This window comes from Podarcis muralis, chromosome 2 (genome assembly GCF_964188315.1).
Source record: "Podarcis muralis chromosome 2, rPodMur119.hap1.1, whole genome shotgun sequence".
NCBI classification, from domain to species: Eukaryota; Metazoa; Chordata; class Lepidosauria; order Squamata; family Lacertidae; genus Podarcis; species Podarcis muralis.
The window spans coordinates 37,547,652-37,566,660 of NC_135656.1; the positions used below are offsets into that span (position 1 = coordinate 37,547,652).

The window sequence follows — 19,009 nt, forward strand, 5'->3', positions numbered from 1 at the left end:
TCCTTTGTTTAGCTTTTCGGTTTCTGGCCTGAGCCAAGCTCATAGGGGTCTTGCCATGCTCTCCTTTACTTCTCATGCCCTCCACCGTGTAGCTTATTATAATCACAGGCCTCCCTGAATAAAATCATGAGAGTGGACAATCCTCCACTGCCGAGATATATAGCTTTGGGTGCAGCCATTGCAAGATGTGGCAACATATTGCAATTCCACTTAACAACTGCAACTTTCATTTCTTTATACCATTTTTCTAAGCCAAATATCCAATCTGAGGGGAAAAGGCACAAAGTAGCCTTTTTATTGAAGCAACCTTTTAAAATATAATCCTTTGGCAGGTGTTTAATGTTCACTGCAGACAGATCTCCTCAAGGCAAAAGGAACAGCGGGATGCAACATTCCAGATTCTGCTCATAGACTAAGTCAGATGATCTAAGTCACGGGGAACCAACATGATGTACTTCAGATGTTGCTGGACTACAGCATCTATCGTCCCTGACCACCTTCCTGAGGTCAATGGGAAGTTGTGGTCCAACAACATCTGGTGCACACCACGGTGGCCACCCCGATCTGTAGTTAGATACCAGATACCAGTTAGATACCCCCGATACCAGTAGTTAGAAGCAGTAAAGAGCACCAAAAAGGCAAAACAAATCACAGAAATATGAGCACGCCACAACTCATATTTGCTATGTTTTTGTTCTAGGACTAAACACTTTTGATTATAAAACATCATGCATGGAGGGCATCTGAACAACTTAAAAGAGCCTGCTGTATACTCCATAGATCTCTAACTAAAAAGGTAAGAACATAAAGCAAGCACTGATGGATCAGCTGAATGCCCATCTAGTCCAGCATCCTGTTCTCACAGTCACAAAGCAGATGCCCACGGGAAGCTGACAAGGAGTGTTCATCCCCCTCTTTCATTCCCACATTCCATAAGTGGTAATGGTTTCAATGCACTCTGTCTGGCCTGACCTTCTACCAACACCTCAAGCAACAGAATACCACAGACCTAGAAGAATTTTGTACCTATGACAATAACTCTTCAGCTAACAGAGAGTGTGTGGAAATGGCTTCAGACCCAACCCCAAGCATAGGACCATGGAAACATTGTGGTGTAATCAACTGCGGCAAGTATTGTGCCTGGAAAGTGCAAACAGTAAGTGTGTATGAGCACTTTGTGAGAATTAAACAACACACATGGGCAAAATCAGTCATACAGGTCATACCAACTTGACTGGATCTCAACTGGAAGGAAGGATGCTGGGTGAATGGACAGAAAAGACCTGTGTGGTTGCCTCCAATTGGTGTTTAGATGAAGGGAGCCCTCCATGGATTAGTTTTGCTGAACCCCATCAGGTCAAAGTAGCAAACAACCACCCCTTTATTTCCTCTCCTCTTTCTCTAATAATCTTTGCCTCAGCTCTTTTGCATAAGTCATGTAGAACAACTGCATTGCAAGCTCCTTGTTTTGTTATGTATTTTCTGCTTTTGTGGGCCACATGCAGCACTCAAGACTGAGTTGGTTGCTTAAGGGGTGGGTGGTCCTGCTTTTGAACTGGGCATTGGAAAGGGTAACTTCCTGGGTCCCTTCTGACGCCACCGGGCATTTTGTGGTCTTCTCAGACCCAGATAGGCAGCAATGAGAAGGCAACAGAGGAGAGGTGCTTCCTCCACAGCTGCCTGGGTGGCAGCCTAAGTCTTCCTTCTGTTTACAGAGATAATATGATTCCCGTGAGCTGTCAGTCCTGGGCGGTTTCCCAGCACTAAAATTATGCCAAAGCCATCCTACCCTACATTCATCTGTCCATTAATCCTCCCTGCCTTGACTTGCAACTCACAGAGGGTTTCCCCCCTCTTTCTGTGATTCATGCAGTTGCTGTACATGTCCAGGCACTTGCAACTCAAGTCCTCAAGCCATTCAGTTCCTGAGGGGGTTTGAGGCAACTTGTACTCATTTCCTTTGTTCACCTTGTCATATGAAAATAGATGAAATCTTTTCCCCAGCGCCTTTGATCACCCCAGAGATAACAGCCTGTGGAAGAAACCTGCTACCCACCTGGTTCTGAAAATTCTGCTAATGTGATATTAGAAGAGCAAATTCCTACTACAGCTGTGACAATGGCTTCAGGTAATGAGGCCTCCAGTCCGAATCAACAAATCTGCCTAGTGAGTATGTGACAAGATTCAGGTTCCCCTTTGCTGTTACCAAAAGCAGCCACTACCCAATTTTTGTCTCTTGTGAGCCCTTGATAACTTCATCCACGTCACTGTGCTCCTCCCCAGTCATGGTCTGGCAGACCATGAATGGACTTCATGCTGATGTGCTTCCTCCTCAACATACTCTGGTTCCCTTCTTCACATTCTGATTGTCACCAGCAACAGTTTGCTATAGTGTCTTAATCAGGCATGCTATGGATTCTGCCAACCATAGCTTGCTTCCAAATGAGAATTTGAAACAATGGTTTGAACAGGTTTTCCAGCTACAGTTTTTAGGCAAACTATGGGTAGCAGTGACCACATGTTGCCTAATCCTGAAGTAAGGGCCAGTCCACCCATGAAGCAGAGTGAAGCAGCCACCTCAGGTGGTGAAAACCCACAGGGCTGTGTTACTGTGGGTGGCTGGCTTACCTGCCCCTGCTGTGGCTTATGGCAAGATCTTGTGGAGTTCCATGAGATCTTGCATGATTTCTATAAGGCTTTGGTGGGGGCGGAGTACCTTCCTGGTTCGCCTCAAGTGGTAAAATGAGATAGGCCACCCTATTTTCAAGGGGGGGGGGGGGAGGAGGAAATTAGGGTTATTTACCAGAGCTGGCAAGAATTTCTGATTTGTGCTACAGCATTGCCCTGCCCCTCTCAATTTCCTTGGTTTTCACTCCAAACAAAAATCCCATTCTCCATAGGAATCCTGTTCTCCAGTACAGTACTTCTGACTTAGAGGCATCTTATATTTTCACAGTATCAAGCTGGTTTGGACACAGACACATTGATGCTCAGACTAAAGACTTACCAATAGTTGCTTTTTTGAGAGAGAGAGAGAGAGAGAGAGAGAGAGAGAGAGAGAGAGAGAGAGAGAAACTAAGTTTGTACATTGTTGCCTATAGTAATCACATTTGTGGTTAATTATCAAAGAGGTCTACAATTTATTTATTTTTTGGAAGTGCTACAAAAACTTGCCACGTTTGAACAGAAATGATAGCAGAACAACAGACCCTCCTGTTTCAGTTCCCTGAAAATAAATTATATACAACTTAAGCAGAAGACTATAGAAATTCTGGTATTCAGGCATGGCTCCAAGAGACCCCACACACTGTGTTGACATACTAGCTAAGGTCCTTCAAAATGACACTTTCCATTGTCCTCAAACTTTTATCAGTCATGGTTTAAATAATCTTTTTTATCATTCCCCCCTCTCAGACATCATGTGTATATCTGCTAGTTAAACTATTTGGCAACTTATAGCAGGCATCCCCAAACTCTGCTCTCCAGATGTTTTGGGACTACAATTCCTATCATCCCTGACCACTGGTCCTGTTAGCTAGGGATGGTGGTAGTTGTAGTACCAAAACATCTGGAGGGCCGAGTTTGGGGATGCCTGACCTAGAGTGTGAGTATTCAACCACATCTATTTCTTATTAAATTTACTAGAACAGAATCACATTAATCTGTCTAAACTGATTTTAAGGCCATCTAAACCGGCCATCACCATGTGTTCTGGTAGCAAATTCCATAGTTTATCTAGGTGCTGTGTGAATAAGTACTTTCTTTTGTCTGTGTCCTCAATCTCCCACCATTCTGTTTAATTTGGTAACATCTCAATATTATAAAAGTGGGGAGAGGAACTGTTACAGAGAGATCTATTTGCAGTAAGGGGTAGAAGCAATGATATGAACAGTAAAGATAATCAAGACGCATTTGCAAGAGCTGAGATGCTAAGTCAGACTCAGAAACTGAAATGGTCCTGCAACAGGTCAGCTTCAAGTAATGACATGCTGCCAACCATGCCTACATGTTCACCCATGTAGTGGGATCTTTACCAGGAAATTAATCATTGAATGACTGAATAGGAAAGACCACCCACATGAAGACATTCCAAGCAGCAGCATTTCCCAATGATAAAAGTCCCTGGCAGCTTTAAGTACGGTAGCTTAAAAGTTGGCAGCCTTAAAGAGCTGGGATACAGTCAGTGTTACACAGCTGGATTACCTCAGTCGTCGTAGCATCTTTCTCATCTATGCATGGTGTGCTATACTTAAATTATGCATGTTTATTATGAACAGCTGCCTGTTCATAGTAAGGAAGATGCAGGAGGTTACCATGGTGGTTTCTGTGTAAGGCGGGGGGGGGGGGGGGTTGCACAAAAGAAGGGAAGATGGTGACATGGACATAAGGGGGAAGGCGAAAACAGGTGGAAAGCAGGGCTGCGAAACAGAATTGAGAAGTGGTTTCAAAAATAGGGATGGGAAGGTGAAAAGTGAGCTTCCCAAAATGGTGTGGAAAGGGGAAGCTGTAGGAGGTTAATGTGGGGGGAATGGCAAGGGATCGGCAAGGGGAGCACAGTTCCTAGTACATGCATATATTTATGTCCCTAGAATATGGAAGTATCTCTGGACCGAAGTGTATTCCCCCCCCCCCAAAGCTGCAACCCTTTAAGTAGGTTTTTAAAACACATTTCTCCAGGTCAGCCTTCACATTGTTAAGAGAACTATTTTAAGATGGATAGTTTCTTTTGTCTGTAGGAACTTTATAGTGCTGTTTTATTTGTTTTAACTAGCCTAGGTTTCTAAATGGCTGTTAGCTCTTTGCGTTGTGTTTTCATGCTTTGTAAGCTACCTTGAGGAGGCTATTCCCAAAAAGCAGCCTATAAACAATTTTATATCACTACATTAATAGCAATCATTGTTTCCACACTTGATGCATCAGTGCCCTGAAGTGCTGCCCTCACTATCACACACAGCCCCTCCAGACATCTTTCTTATTGTACATTCATGATGATTTATGCTCATGATGGCCTCCAAAAGTCTGGGGTGGACAAACTGCTTTGTTTCCAACTGGTGCATGTCCTGTAACTCCCTGCTGAAATCCTGTACTTTCCAATTTGTGCACATTTGTTGTGGTATTATGCAAGTGTGCCCCTCCAGGTGGCAATTATGCAGTCCCACTGCAGAAGCATCACAGGACAACCAACGAAGCGGAATGATGTGCAGATAGCTCTCCACTAATGCACTATTTGGTTGGATAGTGTTCTCGAAGCTACAAACATGAGCCTGACCAAACTGCGGGAAGCGGTGGAAGACAGGAGTGCCTGGCGTGCTCTGGTCCCTGGGGTCACGAAGAGTCGGACACAACTAAATGACTAAACAACAACAATGCACTATTACTGCATCAAGGACATGTTGCAGCATCCCCCCCCCCCAAATGAAAATATCAGTCTGGAGGTACCCTTCGAGTGAGAACTGGTAGAGGATAAGGAGGTAGTTTTCAATGGTAGTGGCACATTGGGGAGCGGGGGAAGATTTGATGGCAGCTTAATTCAAATACTCAGATCTGTGCCGCTATCATATCTAGCTTTTCCCTAAGAGAACCAGTAACTGCACAGGGGTTCCTCCCCCAACAATAATGGTCATGTTTACACGCAACAATTTTCTGCTTTTTTTTTAGCGCCTCTGCTGCTGTAGGGCTGATGCACAATTTAATATCGGTGGCTTGGTGCTTAAATTGCTGGCGAACTACCCAGCTGAAGTGCTGAGCAGCATCTCAGGGGAGAACATCAGTACAAGCGCACTCTGCTGCAGAGGGTCACTGGTGTTGAGAGAGTAATTGCTTCTGCTCTCCTAGCCAGAGATGTTGTGCAGAGCTCAGCAGACTCCCTATCCTCAAAGCAAGACAATAAGTGAAGAAAGAGTTTGTTTACTTTCATCCCAATGAAAGTAAAACAATGTAAAACAAAGTGGAAATAGTTCAGTAACTATGGCTGTGAGCACACAACATTTTATTTTAGGATCAATTGAGACAGAGTACTTGTCCCCCCCCCCTGTAATCCACACACAAGCTAGATCTATTACACTTCCCGTCCCGTAAAGCACTTCTTCAGAATATAGTTTCAATCCAAAAATAAAAATTCATTACATATTGATTCTACATTACACTGAGGTGTCCAAATGAAGGTGATACCAGCAGATGAGGTATAGCCACACCTGCCCAAGGTGTACACTGTGATCACAATCACCACTTTCTTCTTCATTCACCTGGGTCATGTGCAGGGCGGAAAGGTGTGGATAACCTAAACAAAGAGTCCTCCTGACTCCCTCGCAAAGCTTAGTAAGCACTTGTCCAGCTTGGGGGAGGAGGTAGGAGGGCTCTAGGGCCATGCCAGAGCCTTATGCCTCCTTCCCTGTTAACAATCAATCTTGTTTGATCTTTGGAAAATGTTTCTCACAAACACTTGTATGCATGTAGGGACAACCATTTGAATGGCAATGCCCATCAACTATGGTGGGAGACCCCCTCAAATATTTTATGGGGGCTGGTGAAGGGTCCTCAGCCCCTAGGAATTGGCTCTTATGTACCTGCATTCAGTATAACATGTTATGAAGCATATTGTGAAATGCACTGCAGAACTGGACCTTCATGGGTTCAAATCACAGCTCAAGTAGAGCTCTAGTGAGGGCACAGCTTGCTAAGAGTGGGCAAAAGGTAGACTGCAAGAGAAAGGGGCATGTTTGTCATTTGTTCTGCTGCCAGACAATCACTCAGTATTTCTAAGCTAGTCATGGAAAGGTCTTTGCAGTCTCACTGGCTTATATCACGTGCCAAGTTTTGCTGGGTTCATAAAGGACAAAGAGCACTGAGCTGGGCAGAAGGAACGAACAATTTTCTGAGCAAGGGATTAGTCATCTCTTCAGACATAAAAACGGCACCGCTTTCCGGTTTCCATTTTACTTGCAAGTATATACCAGAATTGTGGCATGCTTTACAAAGCTGCGAGTGAAATTAAAAGCTTTTATACATATGTATACACTTGTCTGAGAAAGAATCAAAATTCAAATTGTCCCTCTTTGAGAATCATTAACAACTTGGGCTTCCTTTAATTAATTTTGACAGTCTTATGCCGCTGTTTAAATTTGCTTTGGCAACTCTGAATAAAAATTCAGATAGATACCCTGCAGCTATGGCTACAGTGCATCTGAAATGCTGGGCCATATCTGCAGCAATATCAAATATAAAAAGGGGTGCAGATGGCAGCCCTCAGGCCAATTTACACCTAGATGGGGTGAAAAGCATGAACTCTCATGTTCCATCATCTTATATATGCCATAATGAGTTGTTCCACCTTGCCTCTTAATTTTTGAAGAGGAAGGCTCACAGAGAAATTATGCAGGTAAAGGGCCATAGTTCAGTGGCAGAGCAACGCATGCTCTGTGTGCCAGAGATCCCATGCTCAGTCCCCAGCATCTGAAGGTCAGGCTGAGATTGACCCCTTCCTGAAGCCCCGGGGAGCCCCTGCCAATCAGTGTTGACAATACAGGTCAGTGGTCTGACTTGGTGCAAGGTAGCTTCCTACATATGCAACCCATTTCACATTTTACGCTAAAGGTATAGGGGGTGTGCATCCTGAATAGATCGTGATGTGTGCTCTTGATGTTTATCGGGGCAGTTAAATGTGATCACATTCTCAATCCCACTTGTGCCCACAAAAGCTTTGGGGCAGTCCTACTGCTTCTTTCTCAATAGGTGCATGTCCCATAGTTTCCTACTAAAATCCTGTCAAGTGTCAATTTCCCCTCTCCCCCCCCCACACACTTCTGTTGTGCTCTAGCAACAGAATGCCCACCCAATGATCCAATAGCACTGGGGAGATGTTGCAGAACCACTAATAAAGTAGAATGATGTCTGGATAGTTCAACATAATCACACCACTAATGCACTATCTTTGAATCAATGACATGCTGCAGAATGCACCCATTTAAAAAGAAGATGTGGAGGGGCCCATAGTGGGAGTCCTGTTTACCTCACATTGTGTACAGATTGCCCATTCTGTTAAGTGCTTTAACTGGCTCTCAGTCTCTGCAGAGCTCATTCCACCCATTGCACTGCCACCAATTATCAAGGAAAATGCTGTTCAGTGCCTGGTACTGATCACTGCAATCCCACCTTTGTGTCTGCATCAAGCCATCAGCCCTGTGAGGTTCCAAAGAGATAAGGAAGGAAAAGGAAAGAAGTGTGAACACAGCACACAATCCCTTGCCCACTGAATATCCCCTGGTGTGCCTTAGCCCTGGGGACAGGAGTGCCAGCTTGGCCCCACAACCGTGGGTGCCCAGGGCTGTGGGTACCATGCAGCGTGCATGGCCCTGACACTGAAATCTGTGGATGCCCAGCCCCTTCATGGGGAATCTTGTGGGTGCCGGGGCACCCAAGGCCCCAGGGAGTTGGCACCTATGCCTGAGGAGATGTTGCCAGGACTGGGCACAACTGGTCTCTCCTTTCAAGAAAGCACTACCAAGATAGTTTATGTCTACTTCAGGTACTCATATGCTGCCCTTGCCTCGCCCCACCCCAATTATTGCATAATTGGCAATCCTTGCTACATTCAGTTCATGGTCGCTGCATAGCACGCTACCAGCCAATGTTCTTTAACAAAGGCCTACAAATATATACTTATTCCTACATGCCACTATCATATTTCTAGGTGCCCAGAAGAATTTTTAGTAGTTTTGCTTAAGGAGTTTGAGCGTGTCAGATAATTTTTAGTAGTAGTAGAAGAAGAAGAAGAAGAGTTTGGATTTGATATCCCGCCTTTCACTCCCTTTAAGGAGTCTCAAAGTGGCTAACATTCTCCTTTCCCTTCCTCCCCCACAACAAACACTCTGTGAGGTGAGTGGGGCTGAGAGACTTCAAAGAAGTGTGACTGGCCCAAGGTCACCCAGTAGCTGCATGTGGAGGAGCGGAGACGCGAACCCGGTTCCCCAGATTATGAGACTGCCGCTCTTAACCACTACACCACACTGGCTCTCGCCAAGTAGTCTTGATGAAGGAGTTTGATCTCTCTTAGGTAGATAATAAATATCCATATGCAGCTGCATGTAGGCTTTCTCCTGCAGATAAATGATTTAACAAAAGCAAAACCTTTGTGGAAAAGCCATATCCTTGCTGGCAGGGCTAATGGTGGAGGTTTGAGCAATCCTGATGATAAATCCCAGTAATACTTCCTCTTCTGATGTTATAAAGTGGAGGGGGAAATCATGGTGTGATGAACTATTGAGCATATAAATTTTACAGGAATTTAAACAAGACTAATCTCAGTAAAAGATTAAGCCAGTGAAAAGATGACACACAAGAAGTCATACACAATCTATATGAAGAAATTATATGACCCTGTATTCTTCTTCTTTGGAGATCACTCGTAGCCAAGTAAGATGGTCTTCCATAAACACAGTTTTAACAATGAGTCCTTAAGTGACTGTGGAGGCCAATTCTGGATCCAGTTTGTCTCCCTTTTGGGAAGACAGGCGAACTAATGCCCTGTATAAAAGGTAAAGGTACCCCTGCCCATACGGGCCAGTCTTGACAGACTCTAGGGTTGTGCGCCCATCTCACTTAAGAGGCCGGGGGCCAGCACTGTCCGGAGACACTTCCGGGTCACGTGGCCAGCGTGACAAGCTGCATCTGGCGAGCCAGCGCAACACACGGAAACGCTGTTTACCTTCCCGCCAGTAAGCGGTCCCTATTTATCTACTTGCACCTGGGGGTGCTTTCGAACTGCTAGGTTGGCAGGCGCTGGGACCGAGCAACGGGAGCGCACCCCGCCGCGGTGATTCGAACCGCCGACCTTTCGATCGGCAAGTCCTAGGCACTGAGGCTTTTACCCACAGCGCCACCCGCATCCAATGCCCTGTATATGAACATGAACATGCAAAATAGAAGGATGGCAAACTCAAAAATCCTATCTAGTGAAAAGATCCTGCAGCAAAGAAGGAAAAATGGTGGAAGGGAAAATGGTGACATAGATAAAGAAAATCATAATAGACTGAAAATCATGTATGTTTGTAAGAGGCACCATTTGTGAATACTGTATTAAAGTAGATGCATACATTAGCAGAAAGCTGTGTAAAGCAGTAACTGAGTTTGTGCTTTCACAATCTGTGCTGGCTGGTTTTGGGTCTCAGCATAACTTGACTCTGCCCCTTGATTGCCACATGTGCATAATATGCATCTCAGCTGCTGCGTACTTGGGGCTTGACAGCAATACTCTCACCCATGGCATGGGCCTTCATTGCTTAAAAGGGAGATGGGAGCACTGTTTTAGTGATCAGAAGGAGTAGTCCACCACCCCCTTTTTAAGACCATGATAAGGTATAGATTAACCCCCTGGTTCTCTGCACAATGAGTAGCTAAAACGAATAAAGTGTTCTGGCTGTGTATACAAAGCCCCAAATCCTTTTGCTTCAATTTAAAACAAACAAGCAAACAAACCTGTTCATCATGCATCAATAAATGTTGCTAGAGCTAGTATGAAAAATGAAAAAAGAGAAAAAATAGTTGCACCATATGTTCTTAGCATGCACTGCTCCTTAACCATCAAAATCTTGAATGAATGGCAGATTTCCTCTCCCATTCTGAAACAGAGACCCTGAGAAATCCTAGAGTTGCAAAATGAACACACAAATACTTGGACGAGAGCTGGAAAATGAGTACTAATCAGTGTCAGTAAATGACAATCAGTGGTATGCAAGGAGAAGCCAACAAAGGTATTGAATAAATAAAGAAGCCCATCTTCTTAAGAGCCAAGGATGTGGTGAAGCAACAAGGGAGGTGGATCCCCACAACTGGAAGGTTTCTGACCCAATGGTAGAGGGTCTTACCCACTGAAAGGTCAGAAGTCAAGAACAGAGCAAGTATGTTGAAACCAGACTGGCTGTTCAGCCACAAGAAAGGAAATGACTCATGTAGGAAGCTGATAGGTGATCCATGTGAATTGGTTAGATTTCATAATCCTAAAGTCTCCAGGCAAACATGACCAAGCACGGTGGCTTTTGTTTACTGGCTGAAAAATGTAACTATGCTATCAACTCATCAAGAGAGGCAGTTACTTGAAACAAGGGCACAGTGTTTTCCACGGCAGAGAATGGGTGCTTTTTAGTGGAGGGATTGGAAGAGAGAGAAGTGATGTGTGGAAAGAGAGAAGAGAGCTGACCTTTAATATGTTGTGGTCAATTCCAGCTGCAAACTCAGGCTGTTCTAGTCCATGTGACTTTACAAAACGAGGCCACAGGAATTTCTTCTTGCTCGCTAAAGGGAAAACATTAAGCTCTTTCTCTGGATAACAGCTAGTGGCCACTCCCAGATTGAAAGAAGCCTTTCCTCACTGCCTTGCCTGCTCTCTTCCTATGATTTCAAGGATAAAGCTTGATTCTTTGAAAGCAAGCAGAATCTCGTATGCGGAGGGTGTCTAGATTGGAGCAAGCTAAATTCTGAAAGATAGACGAAAAATGCCCAAGCAACAAATCACAGGTTGGATTTTGCAAGCTGAAGCAAAAATAAATCAGAAGCTGAGCTGAGGTCTGGCAGACTTGCAGAGTTTGTGGCTCAGGTGCCAACCTAATTTTAAACTTCCTTCCCAACAATTAAAATATTTCTGCAAAGTGAGCTTTCATGGCAAGTCCTTGAGGCGGTTTTCATTCACTATATGCCCCTCCCCTGCTGCATCATCCCACACATTTAAATTTCCCAATTTAGAAATGCCTAAATTAGGGAAGATCAATGGTTCCCGGTATTTTCCAAGTACCAGCATCGTGGAAGAAGAATTGCCCAACACGTCTTGCAAAGGAAGATTGTCACTCTTCCATTGTTCTCCTATGGAATCACATATTAGATCTGATATAGACTGCAGACAATGCATATAATGAGGCATGGGAGAAAGTCTACGGCGACAAATAAAGAAAAGTCTTATCCCTTGCCCTCATACTTAATAAATGTTCTCAGGAGATTTGACAGTCCAATTTCTCTCCTGATGAGTGAAAGGCAGCTCTCAGTAAAAATGTTATTCCATTTGTTCCCTTCAGAGATTGAGTTATTGCCATAATCAGTGAAGATTTTCCCACTGACACAAAAGCTCTTTTAGCAAGGCCTTATAGGCTTGGCCATTGGGTTTATTCTTCATTTGGCCTCAAGGATTAGGTGAAAATTAGTGCTTACTTTTTTATTGCATTTAAGGTACACTAAGCATTCTGCCTCCAACAGCAGTTAACTAGGACTCAAAGCCCAACTTGTTTCTTGAGCTGGACATTATTATTAGAATTTCAATCAACACAATAATCAAGACAGGAAAATGTATTTTTTATTAGAAACAATAAAATGGGATAAATGTATAACGATTGCTCAACTTCTGGCAATTTAACTGGCCAAGACAGGCTTCTGCAGGCTCCTTGCCAGTGATGAGTAAGATGGCATTGGCACAGTGGTAACACTTTCTTCACCAAGCCATGGACAGTTAGTGTAAAATATAAAATGAACTTCATATCTAAATATTCCTCATTAATCTGAACAGAAGTTTCATTCATCTTGGCATCTAGCGGCCTACTGTGTTGCAAGGGGCAACTGTTGTGGTTGGCGAGGTCCAGCTGTTCTGATTGACTATTTTTAGTGAGCAAATCCAGCAAGAAAAAAACAAGCAGTTGTTAATTTTGCAATCACTTTTTTTTTTTTGCATCATTTAGCAGTTGTTTCAGATTCCATATCAGTAGCAATTGTTACACAACAATGAACTATGAAGGGATCATTGTCAAACAGTGGGGAGGCAACAGCTGGAGTTCTTCAGGATATGGCTCCAGCACTGGCTCTGCTTAGTGTTCTTGGTACGCATCCAGATGGCATTGTTGCCCATAGCTGCTTAAGCACTGTAGCGCTAAACCAGAAGTAGGGGAGAAGTTACCTCCAAAGAAAAAAAGAGGTCTTGACTAATGGGGGTGGGGTTAGTTATGCTACAATGTCAGCTTGGAATGTTGCATTTAGCCTGCTGCCATCTAGTGTAGCACAGTCCCTGTGTGGTTTGTGGTTGCCAGGCATGCCAAATATGAATATATGAAACTGCTTTATATGGTGAGTTAGACCTTTGGTTCATCTATCCCAGGATTTACTGTAAGCAGCAAGTGGCTGTCCAAAATCAGCTCCCCGGAATCTTAAGTGGAGATCTTTTTCAACCCTGTTACATTATATGCCTGTGTTGGAGATGCCAGAGACCCTGTATACGCAAAGCCTGTTTTCTACCAATGAGCTACAGACTCTTTGGCCTGATACTTGCAAAGCCCTCTATTTGGAAGTACTGTTGTTTAAATAACCAAATAATGCACTGAGCAGATTTTCAAGTTGTCACAAACTGTGCATGGGCTATGAGCAATTTTGAGGAGGAATTTGGGTTCCACCAATTACACTGATAACCTAAAGGGTTAGATGAATGAAGTTAAGCAAGAATTTTACAGTGCTATGTCTAGCAGAAAAGGCAAACGTCACAAGCAGAGCTCTGAATAGGTAGTAGAGCTGTTGAGAACCATAGTGGAAGTGGATAAATGCTAAACGAGACGAAGGAAGGAGCTTACCCAAAATCCTTCATGAGTCTGAATCAGAAGGAAGCTTTCCAGCCTTTTATACCATGCTTGGTTTCATTATACCCAGTACAGTGGTACCTCTAGTTACGAACTTACCGTAATTCGTTCCAGAGGTCCGTTCTTAACCTGAAACTGTTCTTAACTAGAGGCGTGCTTTCGCTAATGGGGCCTCTTGCTGCCGCTGCGCCGCCAGCACACAATTTGCATTCTCATCCTGGGGCAAAGTTCTCAGCTCGAGGTAACTCTTCCAGGTTAGCGGAGTTTGTAACCTGAAGTGTTTGTAACCTGAGGCGTTTGTAACTTGAGGTACCACTGTATTTACTGATGCAAAAATTCAGGAAAACAGTGGCCCAATTACAAAACTTGTCATATTTTCAAACGTGCTGATTTTGGAAGACTTTTGTAAGTATCCAAATACCTGGAAAAGCCTCCTTCACCCACATTATCAAGGTTATGAATCATAATCCTCAAGAGACTAGGTTCTTAGGACACTTGTTCTGGTGGCCATCTGTGGTGTGTTATTCCAGCACCCTACTCAACAATGATGTGCTCTGTGCTTTGAAAACACTGGCAAGGAATTTACCCATGTCCTTTTAAATACATCCCATGCCATTTGGCCATGCTGTACACTTCCAAGACCTCTACATAAATCAGACCCAGTTCCCTGTTCCTTGCTTGGCAAAAATCAGATGTAGATTAATGTATCCGGTAGAGTGGAAGTCCTCCTCCATAAAAATCCTGCTACAATTTAGCTGCTGACTACCAAAAAGCATAGTTATGCCTGTCCACTGTAATGCGACCCAGCCTTCAGAGAATCAGAGTTGTGGTTACCACTCCAGGGATTAATGAATAAATACAGCTGATCAGTTTCACAGTAACAGTAATTATTCTTCCTGCAATAACAGGGCTCCATTATTGGTATGTGCCAAACCAATCTTTATTTGCCAGTCTAATAGATAACCTGGCTTTCAGGTCACATATTACTTTATTATTAGGATTCTCCCAGTTTTTCAGAACTTGCAACATAATTAAACTGGAATACTGTGAGTTCAGACTGTGCAATCATTCAGGAGAATTCCAGTGACTCAGTATCTTTGCAAGAACGAATTCCAAATTCTGTTAATAGAGGATTGTTCAAAGGCTCGACTGCTCTGAGTTGGTCCCATGTCAGGAAATACATACTGGATCTGATTTATGTACAGGTTTTAGAAGTGGACAGATGGTGCTAGTGTTTTGCAAGCTAGTGGCTACACAGTTTATTTCTGCTTATTCAGAAGAATTTATAAACTGCCCAAACAATCCCTAAATGGTATACACACAGTCATTTTAAACAATTATTAACATATAAATAAAACCAGCAAAATTTAAGAGCAGGTATACACAACTTGTTTTCATGTCCAGATAATGAATAGCTCTATCAATTCTCAGGTATTGGTTTGCTGACAATCTATAGGACATGTCCAAGATGTACTAATGAGAAAGGCAGAGTGGTGCAGTGGTTACAGGGTTGGACTAGGACCAGGGAGACCCAAGTTCAAATCCCCACTTAGCCATGAAGCTGCAGCGCCACCTTGAACCAGTCAGCATCTGTCAGCTTCACCTACTTCACAACAAATGTTAACAGTGGAGGAAAGAGTGATGGCACACCACATAAAGCTCATCTGAGGAATAGTGGGATACAAATGAAATAATCCTTGATAAAAGTCTCCACATGACTTAGTTATGATTGCTGCATCTCAGGGGGTTGAACTTGATGACCCTTGGGATCCTTTCCAATTCTGCAATCCTATGATCCTATGTGATGGTGGTTCTATTTTGTTGAGTTCACATGTAAGTCAATGCAAACTGGCTCTGTCTAGTTTTATTGTACATGTATTATGGACTGCCAGCAAGCCAAGACCTGAGTGGTCATAATGAAAAAATAAATAGCAGAGCACCCTGACTAGATACAGTTGCACTAGAATGCACTCAAATGATGCATGTCCTGAAAAGCAACTCACATAGGGGCAAGCTCATTTGAGAGCTGATGGTTCTTACTCCTATGTACATGAATGCCTTGTCTCTTAGAAGTTCAAGAAACACAGCACTAGAATTTTAGGAGCCTCTCTCCTCCCCTTCACAGAGCCATTCCTTTCAGGGGAGAGTTACTGTAGTTTCTGGCTCTGCAAATAGTTGTGAGATCATAGTACACTCTTTGCCAAAGTGTGTGATAAATCTGTGGCTGTATTACAACATGCTCTCTTCTGCTAACCAGCAGACTTCTGAGCATCCAAAAACACTCAGGAAATGAAGTCTAGTGAGAAAAAACTATCTACATCGCCTTCTGTCTGTGTCAGCCTGATGAATAATGACCACTAATATAAGTTTCCAACCAACAAAATAAAAATTCCTTGCATTGCTAATAAGCTGGAGAGAAAAACAGGCCATTGATTCATTGGCTACCGGTGTCATAACAACTCAAAACGAAGAGCTCTGCTACCATTTGGGCAAAGATGTTGGCGTTGCCCCTAGCAACCACCTGGGCCTTCACACAGTCTTGTTTGCTGTAGCCATGTGGGATTTATTTCTAGGAAACTTCATAGGTCACATACAGTTCAGGGCAGCTAACATTGATAGCCTGGACCCTTACTCACAGCTGAAGAGAAATATGAGCACTTTGCTGACCATTGTGGAATTTTGCAAGTACCTTGCTGAGATGAAAAAGATTCCGATTTCCTGTATGGAGACCTAACTTCACTTTAGCCTTTGGTCCAATTCTATTGCTGAACAAACAAGACGTAAAGTCAGCAGGCATAGAGATGTAGAGCTTCTTTCGCCTACATTGGCTGTTCTGGACATTCATCTGACCTCAAAGGCCCCATCTGAACTATACATTCAAAACAGTATCATACCACTTTAAACAATCATTGCTTCCTGCAAAGAATCCTGGGAAGTGTTAAAGGCTCTGAGAATTGTTAGGCGACCCTATTCTGTAAACTACAGTTCCCGGAAGTCTTTGGAGTAAGCTATGACTGTTTAAAGTTGTATGAGGTTACTTGTGGTTCAGTAATTCCCTCAGTACGTATTATATGCAAATGCGTGTAGATGAACCACAATGGCCTCTCTTTATTTCCACAAACAGGAAGCAAACATGCATTTAAAACTCCACAGGTAGCCTCTGACTGGGGTGCAATTTGCAGCAGTAACAGGTAGTGAAAATATTAAGCTGCCCCTCATCTCTGCTTGCCACTGCAAATCACCCATATTGTTTTTCCTCAGGAGGGAGGGAGGCCACCAGTGTTCAGTTGCACAATGTGGAGTCAGGCCAAGACACCCTGACATCTGCTCTGGTTCTTTTGTACCTGCCAATTTATATTCTCCCAACTTTTTTTTTTTAAGCTTATGCCAGTTGACTCTTTAGCATGCAGGCCATTTTCAGTTTCAAGTAACACATACCCATTTAAATTAACTTAGCGATTTCCAGTTCCTACATCTCCAGAGTGAGGAGATCTATTTGACAAGCTCCTAGTCCTCAGAGTTGCAGAGAAACTTCAAAACAAGTACACAGTTTACAGGTATACTGAAAGTTTTGGGTTGCTTCTCATGAGTTTGATTCTTGTTCTACAACATATTTTCCCATGTGGTGGAAAACATAATATATAAAGTACCTCATACTGCAACCCATGAAGCTGCCCTATAAAACCATGAGAAGTCACAGTAGAGATTCTATAGTTCAACAAGTAAGAGCTACTACCACCAGCACTCTCACTTCCTAGTCTTTAGTCCATCTCCCTTCCCCCACATAGTCTTCCTCTGCTTTGAAGCCTAAGCCCTCCAAGACTAGCAGGGTATGGCGGGGGGGGGGGGGGAGAGAACTACCATTTTAAAACACTAATTGGTTCACATTCAAACTGTAATCTGGAATAAATTCTGGAGAGATACAGCAGCAGAATATACATGTGCCTTTTTTTTTTTTACTGGTCTAGGGATTTAGTTTGTAATCCTAACCCCCACTTCCTTAGAAGTAGGTCCCACTGAATTAAATGCAATGCAATTCTGAGCAGACCTGGCCAAACTTTTCAGTCTTCATATGCCTATTTCCCCCATCAGCTTTTGCTGCCAATGCTTTCCCTATTTCCCTACACCAGGCAACTTTGATCTTTCCAGAGCAGTTAACCACACAACAGATAAAACAAAACGAACAACCCAGGCTCTCTCTCTCTCTGTATGCAGGAAGAGAGCCCAGGTGATGGATGCAAAGCCTCTGAAGAAACATTTCCCCCTCTGCTCACCTGTGTTCGATGTCTTCCTCATGCTGCTCTCGTCCCAGCTGTTACATAGGAAGCCAGCAAAGTTTCTTGAAGCTACTCCGGCAAATAATCCCCAGGGTGATCTGCGTCTGCTTTATAATCCTTTTGTTCCAGCAGGCAGGGCTCAGCAGGGAAAGTGTACTCCTCCTACGTGTTACATGCATATACAGACACAGTTGCAGCTGAGGAGGGAGTCCACAGCACTCCCATTAATTAGAACACACCTTTTCTAATCTGATGTGCAGTCATGGGGTTGTTCCAACTAGGCTAAAGCTGAAGGAGGCGGCTAGCGGAAGAGCTCAGCTGCTGTGGCAGCACTTTAACCTTTTCCCCTCTGTGAGCAAATCAGGCTTGGTGCAAGTCCCTGCCCACTCCAGCCCTCGGATATTCCCTTAAGGTTTAACCTGTGTGCTCTGGGGGAGGTATTCTGACTCCCCACCCACTAGGTCTCACACCCACCCACTGGCTTTTTCTCTGTGTGTGCCTTGCTCCCTGCTCCTCCCTGTAGCTCAGGTCAGAGTTAGGTCTAGAGGCAAGCAGGCACTAGTTCAAAGGACATCAGGGCCTGTCTGGCTGTTTACGGTAAACACAAAGCTCCTCTTTCCCCTCTGAAAGGAGAGACTTGCACAAGGCTGCTGGTTGCGTGTCAAAACCCCTCCCCCAGAAAGAAAGACACAGGACACGATGTTTAAGTTTAATGGGCATGAAATGGCCACAACTTTATTGATTAGAGAATTGAAGGTATTGGCCCTAGGCATTGGCTCCTATCCGCTACCCGGCATGATGTCCGGGAAGGGTTAACACTAACCGTGGGAGGCCCCCGTTGGAGTACGCCAACTAGGATCCCACGGGTGTCACCGCTTGGGGCGTGCCGGGGGCCCTTACCAAGGTAGGTTTCGGACAAGACAACGCCCCTCGGAGTCCTGTACCGGACTACCCCATTTCCTGGGGGAAGGTGATGGCGTTCCTTCCCCCCCCATCCGTTTGCATAACAATTGAACCCCAGCCAATGCCTAACCGCCAATACAGGGAAAGTTGTGACGGTTTGCTACGAGGTAGGCGAAAAAACCAACTGGCGGAAGATCGCCAACTTGGAAAAATTCCTACCAGGCCCCT

The 19,009-nt window shown here is 44.0% G+C and overlaps 1 protein-coding gene across 1 annotated transcript in view; it reads right to left on the minus strand.

Annotated features, from left to right (window-relative positions):
- The window catches only part of SEPTIN9 (septin 9), a 212,887-nt gene extending 194,706 nt beyond the window's left edge, over positions 1-18,181 (minus strand). The window contains exon 1 of the mRNA XM_028717049.2: positions 17,876-18,181. Within this exon, the coding sequence (XP_028572882.2) occupies positions 17,876-17,897 (22 nt within the window). The 5' untranslated portion in view covers positions 17,898-18,181. The remainder of the gene's footprint in view (positions 1-17,875) is intronic.
- Between the last annotated feature and the right edge of the window lie 828 nt (positions 18,182-19,009).